This window comes from Nakaseomyces bracarensis (genome assembly GCF_045282275.1).
Source record: "Nakaseomyces bracarensis strain CBM3 chromosome Unknown Scaff13_0, whole genome shotgun sequence".
NCBI classification, from domain to species: domain Eukaryota; kingdom Fungi; phylum Ascomycota; class Saccharomycetes; order Saccharomycetales; family Saccharomycetaceae; genus Nakaseomyces; species Nakaseomyces bracarensis.
The window spans coordinates 2187453-2202780 of record NW_027263959.1 but is presented as its reverse complement, the minus strand read 5'-3'; the positions used below and the strand labels follow the sequence as shown (position 1 = coordinate 2202780).

General features: G+C 37.4%; 7 protein-coding genes across 7 annotated transcripts; 3 read left to right on the top strand and 4 right to left on the bottom strand.

The window, feature by feature from the left end:
- Window positions 1-366: 366 nt before the first annotated feature.
- SLM3 (tRNA-5-taurinomethyluridine 2-sulfurtransferase) lies at window positions 367-1572 on the bottom strand (the record flags this gene model as incomplete). The annotated part of the gene is made up of 1 exon (XM_071055160.1): window positions 367-1572. The coding sequence occupies one exon, from the start codon at window positions 1570-1572 to the stop codon at window positions 367-369; it is 1206 nt and encodes a 401-aa protein (XP_070909853.1).
- A 353-nt stretch (window positions 1573-1925) lies between these two features.
- On the top strand, window positions 1926-4820 carry DBP10 (ATP-dependent RNA helicase DBP10; the record flags this gene model as incomplete). Its single annotated transcript, XM_071055159.1, has 1 exon — window positions 1926-4820. One exon carries the CDS (start codon window positions 1926-1928, stop codon window positions 4818-4820), a length of 2895 nt encoding a protein of 964 aa, XP_070909852.1.
- Window positions 4821-5177: 357 nt separating this feature from the next.
- On the top strand, window positions 5178-6737 carry PRP9 (SF3a splicing factor complex subunit PRP9; the record flags this gene model as incomplete). The annotated part of the gene is made up of 1 exon (XM_071055158.1): window positions 5178-6737. The coding sequence occupies one exon, from the start codon at window positions 5178-5180 to the stop codon at window positions 6735-6737; it is 1560 nt and encodes a 519-aa protein (XP_070909851.1).
- A 724-nt stretch (window positions 6738-7461) lies between these two features.
- ARP2 (actin-related protein 2) lies at window positions 7462-8475 on the top strand (the record flags this gene model as incomplete). Its single annotated transcript, XM_071055157.1, has 1 exon — window positions 7462-8475. The coding sequence occupies one exon, from the start codon at window positions 7462-7464 to the stop codon at window positions 8473-8475; it is 1014 nt and encodes a 337-aa protein (XP_070909850.1).
- A 216-nt stretch (window positions 8476-8691) lies between these two features.
- MPS1 (serine/threonine/tyrosine protein kinase MPS1) lies at window positions 8692-10986 on the bottom strand (the record flags this gene model as incomplete). Its single annotated transcript, XM_071055156.1, has 1 exon — window positions 8692-10986. The coding sequence occupies one exon, from the start codon at window positions 10984-10986 to the stop codon at window positions 8692-8694; it is 2295 nt and encodes a 764-aa protein (XP_070909849.1).
- Window positions 10987-11520: 534 nt separating this feature from the next.
- MRX9 (Mrx9p) lies at window positions 11521-12639 on the bottom strand (the record flags this gene model as incomplete). Its single annotated transcript, XM_071055155.1, has 1 exon — window positions 11521-12639. The coding sequence occupies one exon, from the start codon at window positions 12637-12639 to the stop codon at window positions 11521-11523; it is 1119 nt and encodes a 372-aa protein (XP_070909848.1).
- A 683-nt stretch (window positions 12640-13322) lies between these two features.
- RTK1 (putative serine/threonine protein kinase RTK1) lies at window positions 13323-14702 on the bottom strand (the record flags this gene model as incomplete). Its single annotated transcript, XM_071055154.1, has 1 exon — window positions 13323-14702. The coding sequence occupies one exon, from the start codon at window positions 14700-14702 to the stop codon at window positions 13323-13325; it is 1380 nt and encodes a 459-aa protein (XP_070909847.1).
- Window positions 14703-15328: the final 626 nt, after the last annotated feature.

Here is a 15328-nt window from a genome sequence, read left to right as displayed (position 1 = left end):
TATAATATTTAATATGGCTCTCTTGCATTAAAAAGCTAAAAAAGTTTTTTATCCATCTGTCGAAAAAACAAAGCACCTTGCAAAAAATCGAAAAAACAATAAAAAACACCCCCACCAAAAAATAAAAAAATAAAAAGACCCATTTTTTAACCCTCTTCCAAAGAAACGCCCGCACAGAAACAGAGAAACTATCACACCGTGTATCAAGCCCCGCTTGTTCTCTATAGATCTTCTCTTCGGGGGGTTCTGTGTCGTTATATATGATGATATACCATTGTTATTGTTATTATATACTATTGCTATATTATAGTAATATATTATAGTTTTTTTATTATAGTACTATGCTGTAGTTTCTTGGTATTGTATTTACAAGGTTTTTAGGATTGGTCCACTTCCTAGGACACGGTCTCCGCTGAGGAGGCAGGCGTATTGACCTGGGGCCATCGCGCGTTGTGGGGTCTGTAATGTGATTTGCATGTTCTGAGATATCTCTATGCGGTCTATCTTGGTGGGTTCCATCAGTGATCTGTACCTGAGAGTCAGGTTGTCGGATCTCAATATCTCTTGTAGTAAACTTTCTCTGTTGTGGTGTAATGGTAGGAACTGGGAGACCAGGACTGTGTTGTGGTAGAGTTTAGGGTTCTCTCTACCGCGAACGATGACGAGTTCGTTAGTGTTCAGGCGTTTCTCGCTGACGTACCATGCACCCGTGTAGCGGGGGTCTGCCTGGGGCAATGAGATGCCGCCGATCTTCTGTCCCAGTGTATACGACCACATACCTTGGTGTTTCCCCCAGACCTTCCTACCGCCATCATCTACAGTGATGATGTCGCCCTCTTGTTTCTGTAAGTAGTGTTCCAAAAACTTATTGAACCGCTTGTGCTGGGAGTTGTTTACGAAACATATACCCTGGGAGTCCCTCTTGTCAGCAGTAGGAACATTGTACTCCTGTGCAAGTTCTCGTACTTCGGGTTTGGTGAGATGACCCATCGGGAGCACTAGTTGATTCAGCACTTTCGGGTCTATTTGAGACAAATAGTAACTCTGGTCCTTCGGCCTATAGAAACTTCTCAACAGGTGGTATTCATCTCTATTAGCTGGTTGTAATACTCGAGAGTAATGGCCCGTCACCAGCCAGTAGTTCCCAGCTCCGTACTGTTCATCTAACCTCTGCCTCATTTTGCCAAACTTGACAAACCTATTACATCCAATATCAGGATTCGGAGTACGCCCAGCGTCATACTCTTGCAACATTGGTTCAAACACATCGATCCAGTAATCACTCTCGAAATTTACCTTCTCAACAGGTATACCTAGATGTTCACCAACCCGTTGCGCGTCACGCCAATCCCGCTCATAACAGGGCTCTGCATCACTGACAGACTGCGACTCGGACCAATTTTGCATATATACCCCTCGAACATTCGGGTACCCAGCAAACATCGCCGCAGCAACAGATGAATCAACACCTCCAGACATCGCTATAACAACATTATCAAACTTGGACGGCACTGCTGGTCCACGAAACCCTTGCACAGCCCGTTTGGCAGCCAGCTGCAACACACGCTCCATTTCAAGTTAGCTAGTGTCGTAGCATCCATTTTATCAAAAGTGAATATGAGCACAAAACTATATACCATTGTTCATGAACCTTTAAATTCACCAAAATTTGTCACATGGCTCATAGAAATTCCCGTACAAGACGTTTTTTTGCTATTTAAAAAAAAATTTTCAGTGGAGCGCTTCAGCTGGAAATTTTTGAAAAAAAAAAAATCAAAAAATTTGCGATGAGCTCATCTCATCGATTTAGTATTATAGAGACTGTTTATTGAACACTAAGATTTAAGAAGAGTTATTTATTGGTCTTATTCACATCAATTCTATATCTTTGATTGAGCCATAACTAGTACAATAAAAGACTGAAGATGGTGAGAGATATTAAGAGGAAAGCTGAGGAGTATGAGTCCAGTGATGAAGAGATTGATATTGCTGGTAATCTTCTGAACGATGAGGAAGAGAGTGAGGAAGAGGAGGAGAGTGGTGTTGAAGCTGAGATTCAGGATGAGATTGATTACAGTGATGAAGAGGAAGATAAGAAGAAGAAAAACGGAAAGACCAAGGACAAGAAGAAAGTTGCGGATAAATCGTTTCCAACTTTGGAACTGTCTGATGACGAAGATGGAGAAGAGGCTAAGAGAGATAATGATGATGACGATATAAATGCATACTTCTCTGTGAATACTGATGCCAAGAGCAAACACAAGAAGGGTAGTTTCGCAAGTTTCGGTTTGTCTAAGATAATTATAAATAACATCTCCAGAAAGGGATTCCGTCAGCCTACACCAATTCAGAGGAAGACCATTCCACTGATTCTGCAGAACAGAGATATAGTTGGTATGGCCAGAACGGGTTCCGGTAAGACTGCCGCATTCGTGCTTCCCATGATTGAGAAACTGAAGACACATTCTAGTAAAATCGGGGCCAGAGCTGTTATTCTATCGCCTTCAAGAGAATTGGCTTTGCAAACGCATTCCGTGTTTAAGGAGTTTTCTAAAGGTACTCATTTGCGTAGTGTCCTGTTAACTGGTGGTGATTCTTTGGAGGACCAGTTCGGAATGATGATGGCTAACCCGGATGTCATAATCGCTACGCCAGGTAGATTCATGCATTTAAAGGTTGAAATGAATTTAGACCTTAAGAGTATTGAGTATGCAGTCTTTGATGAAGCTGATAGATTGTTTGAAATGGGTTTCCAAGAGCAATTAAACGAATTACTTGCGTCGTTTCCTAGTACAAGACAGACGCTATTGTTCTCGGCTACATTACCAACGTCCTTAGTTGATTTCGCTAAGGCTGGTCTTGTAAATCCTGTCCTGGTTAGATTAGATGCAGAGAGTAAGATATCTGAAAACTTGGAGATGTTATTTTTATCTATTAAGAAGGATGAAAGAGAAGCTACTTTAATGTATTTACTGCAAGAAGTTATTAATATCCCTCTTGCAACTCCAGAACAAATTAAGGAATTAAATGAATCTAATAAGAACGATGAAAGTGATAGTGACGAAGAAGATAATAAAAAGAAAAAGAAGAAACACTTCAAGAAAAAGGCAATGCCTAAGGCTAATGAGCTTCCTTCGGAAAAGGCTACTGTGATTTTTGTTCCTACTAGACATCATGTTGAATATATCACTGGCCTATTAAAAGATTGTGGTTATCTAGTATCTTACATTTATGGTACATTGGATCAACATGCACGTAAAAGCCAACTGTATAATTTCAGAATTGGTCTGACGTCAATCCTTGTTGTTACAGATGTTGCTGCAAGAGGTGTGGATATTCCAATGTTGGCTAACGTTATTAATTACTCTTTGCCAGCTTCCTCTAAAATTTTTGTCCATCGTGTTGGTAGAACTGCAAGAGCTGGTAACAGAGGTTGGGCTTATTCCATTGTCTCGGAAAATGAACTACCTTATTTATTGGATCTTGAACTTTTCTTAGGTAAGAAAGTTATGCTAACACCAATGTATGAGGGATTAGAAAGGATGGCCAAAGAAAGATGGATTGCTACCGGTAATGACGAACTCACATTTAAACCACCAAAGATTTCATATACCAATAGATTCATTCTTGGTTCATGCCCAAGGTTAGATCTAGAAGCAATGAATGATCTATACTCTAATTTAATTAAGTCTGATTTTGATCTAGGATTGGCTAAGCAAACAGCCATTAAGGCTGAACAGTTATACTTCAGAACAAGAACTCCTGCTTCTGCCGAATCTTTGAAGAGAAGTAAGGAAATCATTGCCTCTGGTTGGGATGAACAAAATATAATGTTTGGTAAGAATGTTGAGAAAGAGAAATTAGCATTTTTAGAAAAATTACAAAACAGAAGACATAAAGAAACCGTGTTTGAATTTACTAGAAATCCTGAAGATGAAATGGCCAGCTTGATGCATAGAAGAAGACGTGCAATTGCTCCAATTCAAAGAAAGGCTAAAGAAAGAAGAGAACTGATGGAGAAAGAAAGAATGGCAGGTCTTACTCATAATTTGGAAGATGAAATTTTGAAGGGTGACGATGGTGAGGCTGGATACACAGTTTCTGAAGATACATTGAAAGAATTTGAGGATGCCGACACTATTTTAGAAGAACAGGAAAAGAAAAGCAAAAAGAAGACATACAGAGATCCAAATTTTTTCTTAAGTCACTATGCACCAGCTCACGAAATTCAGGACAAACAATTGGAATTGTCAAGTGGATTCATTAACGATGCTGCACAATCAGCCTATGATCTAAACAATGATGATAAAGTCCAAGTACATAAGCAGACCGCTTCCGTTAAGTGGGATAAAAAGAGAAAGAAGTATGTTAACATCAACGGTATTGACAACAAGAAATATATCATTGGTGAAGGTGGTCAAAAGATTGCTGCCAGTTTCAGATCAGGTAAATTTGATGAATGGTCGAAGGCTAGAAAATTGGCTCCATTGAAGGTTGGTGCTAATGAGAGCTCAATCCCATCTAATTTGTTGGTTGACCCTACTAGAGATCCTAAAGGCGGTGTTAGAATGCCTCGTGGTAAGTTCAAGCATAAGCTGGATAAAGCACCAAAACTTCCTGATAGAAACAGAAATGATTACGAAAAGCAAAAGAAGAAGGTTGAAAAGGCTCTGGAAAGGGGTGTTGCAGTCAAGGGTTACACCAATGCTCCTGGTTTCAAGAGTGAATTGAAGTCAACCGCACAAATAAGAAAGGAAAGACAAATCAATGAAAAGAAACGTGCCAAGAATGCTCGTCCAACCAAAAAGAGAAAGTTCTAAGTAATACCTTAATTGTGAAGTTGTACTTATTATCTTCAACTATTAATCATCGGTAATGTTTAATTTAAATTTCCCGTTGTTTAATTCCCTAAAATTATAGCATATTCACATAAATTCTGTATAATAATTCAATCCAAAAATTACTATTTTTTTGATTTTTAATGTTTGCTTTAAATGTTTTCTACATAGAGCGATGAGCTTGGAAAATTAAAAAAAATATAAAAATGAATTAAATGAAAAAATATAATAAGTATTTTTATATTAAATTTTTATATACTATTTAGTCTCTATTTCTGGATTATACTTGAAACAAAATAACTACAGATACCAGTGTAACAGTAACCCTACCAACTAGCCATGGTATTTGAGGAGTTTCGCGGCCTTCTGGAGGACATCGAGGTCATCGAAGATTCTATAACTGCTAGGATCCAAAGAAACCCAGAAATAGCATATGATTACATGGATGCAGTAAGTAAGTTGGATGGAGATTTGTTGGATGAGGATATTATCAACCGGCGTAAACAGAATATGATTTATAGGACTAAGAAGTATGCGAGGAGCAGAAAGCAGACGAAGACCCAACAATATGAAATTAATGTATTCCTGGATGATATATTCAATAAAAATAAGAAAGTAATGGCGTTGCGATCCCAGCTAAAAAATGAGGAGGATAAAGTGAAAGACCGGGAGAGGAACTTTGAATTCATTGAGCAAATGCTGAAGGAAGTTGAAACCAAATACCTTGGTAATGAATCAGCAGAAGATCGTGATCTTCCGATTGATGAAAAGGTTAGGAACTACTCTATGTTCCCAAAAAAGGATAAGTTACTATCAGAGAGATCGGGAGTGTTGAATATTACAGAGTATTTTAAGAGAGATGAACAATTTGGTCTAGTACTTGATTTGGAATACCTTTATCGTGAATGGTTCAATGTTATTCAGAACACTAATGACAGCTATTTGACATTTGTCGGTAAAATGGAGACATTTTTGGATGATGAGAAATATTTATTAGAACCGATCATGGATAGAAAGAATGCAAGGTACTGCGATTTTCTGCGAAAAGCATGTACATTTATAGAGGAAGTGTTCTTTAAAACTAATATATTGATGAATAAAGAACAATCAGTCTCAAAGTTGAGAAGAAAGTTCATCGATAATATAACAACCCCACACAATAACGAAAAGAAAGGTGAATTTTGTCTGTTCTGCGGCAAATGGTTTAAGACACATGGTGTATATGCAAGTCATCTTCCAGGAAAAGTACACACCAAGAACGAAACTAAGTTTAAAGAAGTGTATTTAGCGGAATACAAAATACATGTTTACCTAAAGGCCTTGGTTTTATCTCTCCAAGGTACTAAGGACTATCTGGAACGGAAAATGGCCTATACAAATGAAGAAAGGATTGAGGATACAAACAGGCTCAATGAAAACTATGAGCAACCTATCTACGATGCTTCTGTTGAACGTGAGGAGGACTACGAAGATAACACTAAAAAGGATAAGAAGGGCAAATTCGATGACTTAACGAATCTATTAGGCAGTTCTAGTGATATGCCATTAGGAGCAGATGGACTACCTATCCCATTCTGGCTATTTAAGATGCAAGGCCTTGATGTTAATCATGACTGTGAAATTTGTGGTAACATCCAGTACAAGGGCCACAAACAGTTTGAAAAGCATTTTACAGGAGCAACACATAAATATCATCTAAGGTGTTTAGGAATAGAGCCCTCAAGTGCTTTCAACGGGATCACTAAGATCTCTGAAGCCCAGGCTCTGTGGAAACAAATGAACTCAGTAGACGGAACCTCATTAGAACTTACAGAACTAAAGGAAGAGGTCGAAGACAAAGAAGGTAACGTAATGTCTAAAGACATATACGCAGAGCTGAAGAAACAAGGACTAGTATAGATATAAAGTATAAACGTAAAATAAACTAGTTTTCAAATAAATTTATAATATTACACGTGACTAGCTCACTTTATACGTATTTATACATATTCTTTTTTTGAGGGGCAGCTATTGTTAACGCCCGAAGAATCAAAATTCAAAATTCCCCTTTTAAAAGTTATATAGGATAGCAAAGCTTATTAATGAATATGTTTCGATCTTAACACTGCCAAATCAAGCCAAAACGGCAAATAATAACACATATAAACTAATAGAATGGATCCACACAGCCCAATTGGTATGTCATTAGCACATTTCACATTTTATTTCATGTTATAAAGCGGTAGAGTATCGGTTTTGATATGAATCAGATGAATCGCAAGAATTCTATTTTCAAACATAACTAACTTTATTTGAATTTATTGTTACTAACAAATCACATTTCAATTTATCTTAATATATTTAATCTTGCCTTACATTAGAAAGGATGGGGTGATATTCCTTTTTAAGGGTATTGCTTATGGGGGTTGCTGTAACTTCTATATTAGTCAAAAGGCTTTGATAATAATATGTTGAGGTTATTTGTTTGTTTGTTTTTTTATTAGTCCTTGATCAAGGTACAGGTTTTGTCAAAATTGGACGTGCAGGTGAAAATTTCCCTGACTACACCTTTCCATCCATTGTTGGTCGTCCAATCTTAAGAGCTGAGGAAAGAGCCACTATCAATACACCATTGAAGGATATTATGATTGGTGATGAAGCTAGTGATGTTCGTTCTTACTTGCAAATCTCATACCCTATGGAAAATGGTATTATAAAAAACTGGGCAGACATGGAACACCTTTGGGATTATGCTTTCTATAACCAGATGAAACTACCTACAACCTCAGGTGGTAAGATACTGTTGACTGAGCCACCAATGAATCCAGTGAAGAATAGAGAAACGATGTGTGAGGTGATGTTTGAAAAGTATGATTTCGGGGGTGTTTATGTAGCCATTCAAGCTGTACTTGCCCTTTATGCGCAGGGTTTGTCCTCAGGTGTAGTCGTTGATTCTGGTGATGGTGTTACTCACATTGTTCCAGTTTATGAATCGGTTGTATTGAACCATTTAACTAGAAGACTGGATGTTGCTGGTAGAGATGTCACAAGACACTTAATTGATCTTCTATCACGCCGTGGTTATGCTTTCAACAGAAGTGCAGATTTTGAAACTGTCCGTCAAATAAAAGAGAAGGTTTGTTATGTTTCCTATGACTTAGATTTAGACACTAAATTAGCCAGAGAAACCACAACCCTGGTTGAAAACTACGAACTGCCAGATGGTAGAGTAATTAAGGTTGGTCAGGAGCGTTTTGAAGCACCAGAATGTTTGTTCCAACCTAATCTAGTTGATGTTGAACAACCTGGTATTGGTGAATTACTTTTCAATACAGTGCAGTCGGCTGATGTAGATGTGAGAAGCTCGTTATATAGAGCAATTGTGTTGTCTGGTGGTTCGAGTATGTATCCAGGTTTACCATCTAGATTAGAAAAAGAATTGAAGCAACTATGGTTCACTAGAGTTTTGAATAACGATCCAACAAGGTTGGATAAATTTAAGGTAAGAATTGAAGATCCACCAAGAAGAAGGCATATGGTGTTCATTGGTGGTGCTGTTCTGGCAAGTATCATGGCTGACAAGGATCACATGTGGTTGACAAAACAAGAATGGAGAGAAAGTGGTGCCGCTGCTATGAGTAAGTTTGGTCCTAGATAGACGAATTAAATATTTAGACGAATAAATTAATATATTATTAGGTAAATAATGCATGTGAAAAAAAAAAAAAATCTAAAAATTATAAGAAACATTAAATCTTAATATGCTGGTGACAACAACAATATCTTTGTTGTCTTTTCTATAAATTATTATTTTTTGTGTTACATTGAGTGCATCAGGCTTGTTATTAGTGAATAGACTATGATACTCGTAAATTTAATGCATACGGAAATCCGCTAAGCGTGCGAGAACATTATTTGCCAAATTTTCTATCTTATCAGGTGAAACATTTCCTTCTCTCGAACCATAATCAACAGCTGTAGTTATCAGATTTCGAACAAACTCATGAGATACCATTAGGGGATTCAGGAAAGGTGACTCCAGAATATCATTAGCCGTCCATCTTTCATCAGGATTTCTCATTAGACAATACTGCATCAATTCCAGCGCTAGGTTTGGTACTATATCGTCGTTATTAGTTGTTACCTTGTAGTCAATTTTCACTTTCGGATCCATGATTGCGAGTAATCTATCTTGACCTTGATATTTTCCATATGGAGGCCGACCATAAATCATTTGATATATAATGCAACCACATGACCAAATATCTGCAGGTTTCCCTACTTTCCATTTGTTAGATTTGTTAGGGTGGTTCTCATTGTCATTAGTGTAGTTATGCGCAATTAGTGCTTCTGGTGCCATATAATTCGGAGTACCGATTTGCATATCTCGGTAAATATTTACAGTGTGATCAGGTACAGCATTTGCAATACCAAAATCGATAATCTTAAGAATTCCTTTAACGAAGACGAAATTTGCAGGTTTTAAGTCGGAATGCACGATGCCAGCATCATGAACAACTTTCACACAAGTAACCATTTCTCTTGCGTGATACCTAATAAATTCCATGTCTAGCGGGGAATTCATTCTCTGATGTAATACTTGTGATAAATCGTAATCACCACATTCCATAAGAAGATAAAGTACTCCTCTACCCATCTCATAATCAAATAGTTGAACAACCCTTTGTTGATTCTGAAGTTTCTTGAGTAATTCAATCTCGCCTTTGAATCCTTCGACGCTAGAATCGTCAAATTCATCAAAGGATACCTTTTTTAGAGCAAATACTTTATTTTTTGAAGCTCTAACTTTGTAAACATTAGAGGATCCACCTCTGCCAAGCAATTCAATACGCTCATATTCAGAACCATTGACTGTAATCATATTTTTTCTTGCTTGCGAGAAACCAGAGCTCGGAGGTTCCACTATTTCAACCTTTTTATACTTCCTCTTTTGTGGTACTACATCATTAATAGAGTCTACCGTTTTCTGTTTCTTTATCTCCGAAATGTTTTCTTTATTGGAATTAATATCTATGTTACCAAGTGCTTCTCTATTATTAACTCTTAGGTCATAATCGCTGTGATTAGGAATATTTTCCTGACCAGTTTCTCTATGGAGATCGCTAAATTTCGAAGTTGAAGAAGGTGGAGGGGAATGAACTGCCCCATAAACTGAGATGAATCGCTCTCGTAGTGTCGGTTTTCGTTTCGAACTTGTATCTGAAACATGTGATACGTCTTTTGTATCAGCTCTATTTTGTAAGTAATCGTTCGCAACTGTAGAATGGGGTTTTCCACCCATAGATAAATCTCTTGATTGTAAGTTCTTCAAGGCTAATATGCGATTTTCTTCCTTTTGTTTCTCAAAATAGGCCTTGGAAATTTTGGATAGCTCGGTTGCAGGGAGATTATGCATTTTCATGTATTGAATGGGATTACAAGCCTTGATATCAATATCCGAATAATCTCTTTCAATTGGCGATTCCAGTTTCGTATTATCAATATTTCGGCTGTTAGTTTCCGTTACAGAATCTGTTTTCATAAGTTGAAAGTCCATATATGCATCGTTGCTATCAAAATAATGATTTGTTTCATTTTGAGGAGCACTGTTGCTGCTCGTCGTCTTTAAATCATCTTCAATATTATTAGTTTGAGTACAATTTCTTTGAGCAGGACCTAGTCGTGTAGTTCGATTAGTTGCATGTAAAAACCTTCTAGTTCTCCTTTCGTTATATTTCATTGTCAGTTCTTGTTTCATTGAGTTCTGTTTTGATTTCATCTTCATAAAAGTATTACTATTCTCAGACATTTCTTTGGGAGACTGTTGCAAGTTATATGTTGTCATGCTTGGTTGATGCTGAATTTTCGACTGAGCAAACATGGTTGATTGCGATGGCTCTTCATAGAATAATGGGCTGCTGACACTTCGCGTTATAGGATGTGGATTAGTGTATGGATGGGAGGATTTTGTGTCGTTTTGCTCGGAAACATTATCAGTATTACTTCCAAATGAATGATATAACGTGCCGGATTTTCTTCTCTCAAGCGAGTCAGATATTAGTTCTGATCCGAAGTTGCTCAATTTTGGAGGATTTTCCAAGTCACCTTCATCGGAGTCTTGGTTATAAACCGTATCTAGTCGATCAGTAACGCTAATCGTGCGCTCCATACTTCTTCCACACAATATATGCTTGATTTGTATTTTGTTATCAGTATACTATCAAAAGACCTTGCGCTGTAATTCTTGGTAGATTGTTTTCTCTTATATTTTTCAGATGCCCTCCCAACAATTTACGTTTTTGTGTGATACGATTAGACCTGGTTTATGTTCTGGCTATCACTTTTTGTATATAGCTTTTTTATGGGAGTTAGAAGTAAAACAATTGGATTGACAATAAATAGTGTATGTTCAAATATAAATCGATAAAATAGGTTATAATAGAAATGTACCTGACACAAATATTTACAAAACGTAACTTTATTAGGTATATTTTTTCGTTTCCTTAAAGGAATTTTTCGCATTGTTTACTTATATTATAAAATGTCATGATATACGTACATGATTCGATTTTGGATGTACTTGAATGTATATTCCATAACATCTATTTTCATTTGAATATATACAGTGAGTAATGGAAGAACCATATATAAGAGTGTCAAGTTGATATATGCATCCGTACTCGTCCCATTTATGTTTCACTCTTCATGATTTCTTTCTCACAATGAATTCACGACCTGAATTTTCGGAGTTGTTAGTAAACGGGATATCAAAGCTTCCTATTGATCCAGTATCCTTTATGATATACTGGGAGGGCATCCAAGAGTCTAAAGGTACTATTGATATTAAGAATGGACTCGTTGATTGGATCTCTTGTAAGTCTACACCGGCTTTAGCTGCATCTAATAGTATTTCCGTGTTCAGCAACCCTCTTGCTGTGGCACCTTGGTACACGAAGTAAACATGAGCTATCTTTCTGCCATAATTTAATTCTGGTGGTGTCATTGTGGCTACGTGTATGTTTCTACGTTTCTTGGGTCTGAGGAAAAGTGTCAATGCCATTAGGCCAATATCCTGATCGTGTGGTAGTTTCTTAGTATAGCTTTTGAATAAATTAGTAGAAAGTACCAGCTCATACTGTGAGAAGTGATGCTCCTTCGGTATAAAACTGCTGCATATATTCTTTTCATTATTTTCAAAGGCATTTTGCACTCTTAACTGTAAAAGTCTCAAAAGTTTTTCGCCATTATTCGATAGCATCAATTTTGTTGGGTTTGTGAACGTAGTTAGCATGGGTAATCCTTTTTCAATTAGTCTAAACTTGAGAGACATCAACTGACTATTCTTCATTTGTATACTTGAACTCAAAAGCGCATCTGCCATCTTCAGGTACAGTTGATTTGTTTTCCATCGTCTAAATTGGAAAAAGGCAATCATACCAATAAGGAAAGGGAAACCAAGTGTGAATAAAATAGGTAGCAGTGTAAATACTAGAAAGAACCCACCAATGGTAGATAGGATTAGCAACGTGGTCGGTATTTTGTATATTTTAGTAACCGTTTGACTGTTATCTTTGCTCTGTTTTGAAAAGGAGAATTTTAATGACCTCTGTGGAGTATAATGGAACTCTCTGCGTATCTCCAGTTTCCTAACTCTCTGTATTATATTAATTGCTGTTGTATTTGTCTTATGCGTGCATATGTGTATTTTCCTTGACATAATAGATAACGGTGTAACGGTTCTCAGAATAGGTGGACTCGCAAGCCCCGCTATCCTGTAGCCATTTCTCGTTAGAGCTCTTATAGGTTTAAACCTAGTCAGCATCTTTTATTGAGTTTTAGGTGTTTATATGGATACGAAAACCAGTTCACTCAAATAGTTATTAGGATGATTCTCAATTATATAATTTAGGGTTTACCCCATACAAAGGATAAAAAAAAAGTTGAACCTCATCGCCTATTGGTTACCCTAATGAGTCTTCATGTAATATAATCATCACGATCAATAGGTTACTATAATCATGATAGTGATTTGTAAATCATTTAATTACTAGTTATAGAAAAGAAATGGAAGTCCATTTGAATGCTAAGTATGAAGGCAAGAAACTAATAGACTATAATTGTATCGTAAATTGTTTGTTACTTGCTATCAAGATAGGTGATGGTGTTAAAATCAAATAAAAAATTAAAAATATAAAATTTAAGGAAGTACCTTTGAAGGACAAATCCTTATTGAATCCGGGAGAATAATAATAAAAATTGAAATAAAGTAATCGTAAAGGAGGGAAATATTAAAATGGATGATTAATGCAGTTCTTCATGAAGAAATGTAATTTTTTTTATGTTTGTTTTTTTTAAAAGTTTTAATGAACTTCTATTTTCTTTTGGCATGAAATGAAATGAATTGGAATTTAGAATTAGAAACCAAAAGAACAGGTAATGTTTTGTTTTGTTTTATCTTCTTGCTATCTTTTCTTTTACATTGATGAAAGATAACTAGAGATTTACTTAGTTTGTAGTGTGTAATGAATTCATTGCTTTTATCTCTTCATCTGTCAACAGATGATGGATATGGTTCTTGGGTTTGTGGTAGACGGCACCGGTGAGGTCTGTAGAACAGTATTCTATACTCTTAAACCAAAGATCTTGCATAACGCCGTCGATGAAGATACGTTTCTTGTAGTCCAGCTCCAGCATTTTGCCTATTAGGTCGCGAGACTCTTTTGGTAAGAGTCTTAAAACTTTCATTGGCCCTTTACTTATATCTTCTTCATCGTCAGGGTCCTCGCAGAAAAGCCTGTAAGAATTGTAATGTTTCCTTGGAGCTTTCCATGGGAACCTTCTTAGAGTCATACAGTAGTAAATGATGGCGAGAGACCACACATCGGCGAGACGAGGATCGTAGCTGTGGAGTTCCAGCAGTTCAGGTGACAAATACGGGTCTGATCCCACAATTCCCTTAGACCTCACTATAGTGTTTTCGAAAGGGTACTGGAAGATCACTGCGCTTCCGAAATCTATCAGTTTCAATATACCCTCATGGGTGACCACGCAGTTATCTAGTTTCAAGTCTCTATGAGCGATGCCCATGGTATGGAGGTAGTTCACGCCGTGGCACAGCTGTCTGAAGTAGCACGATATCTCGTGTTGAGTCATAGTGTTGCTCATCACCAGATCGAAGAAGTCGTGCGGCACAAACTCCATCACCATTAAGAAATTGTTGCCCTCACGTATAATATCAAGAGTCTCAATTATATTGGCGTGGTGTAACGTGGAGCCCATACAGAACTCCGCGGTGATCTTCTTGCAATACTTTTCGATCTGCGGTTGCGTCGAGTTCGGAGGTGTCCTGAACATCTTCACGGCGTACTGCTGTCCGTTGGTCTTATTAACAATGGAAACACTTCCCGATGCGCCTTCTCCTATTTTCTTCCCAGGTATACCATACTTCTTGATCAGATCACTTGGCGTATCGACATAGTCCTTCAACACGGTATGTTTCTTCGGCAACAAGAACTGTTGTGGGAACTCTGCACTGCCTGACACGGAACCAGATACTGAACCATTACTCCCAGAACTAGACGTATTACTCACCATGCTCTGCACTGAACTGCTACTGTTAAACTTCTTCAGAAACCGCCTTAAAGTAAGCGCTTTCTTCCCTTGGTTAGGATTATCCTGTGGTATGTTGGTGTAGTTCTGTGACACAATATCGGGAGCCGAGGCCACTGTTCCCACGGGATGCCAATCGTACTCATTCAACTTCTGCTTCATCAACACTTCCACAGGGTGTGGATGTGGTTCTATCGGCTCTATCGGCTCTACTTTCTCCTGCTCTTTCCCAAAAAAGGCCTTCAACCTCGAATGTTTCTTATCCTCCACCATCATCTCTTATACATATATCTGGCGAAGTGGCTTGACATTCTCTATTATCAAATCTGATATATCCGAGGAATATAAAATCTTAATTAAGCACTTAATTTTTACTCTGGTCTGTTAATTTTAAAAAGTAACCCGTTAAAACCCGGCAACACCCGAGGGGAGGATAGAGAAAAAATAAAAAAAACCCTAAGCCAAAAAAAAGAAAACCCTAAAACTCATCACCAACGCATAGTTAAGCTTTGATCTCTCTCAGTCACACTTAAACACTAACATATACACACTCACACACACTCACACTACACACACTTTTTTTTTTCCCTATCTCGTAATTGACCCGCACCAATCACGTGCACATATCACGTGTATCTCCCCCATCACATGACCTCGGTACAAAACACATGACTTCCGTACATAAAAACAGTATATTTTAAATAGGAATGCGGAATGACCAAAAAACCGGAGAATGAAAAAAAACGAAGTCCCAAAAGAAATCGGAGAGAGAGAGAAATACAAAAAAAAAAAAACAGAGAAGTGGGGGGGTGGGTCACACGACACCTTCAAAAACCAAATCTCTCAAGTCAGGTGATGAGTGCACGAAGTAAAAGCATAGCCCGAAAACGGTAAACATCGAA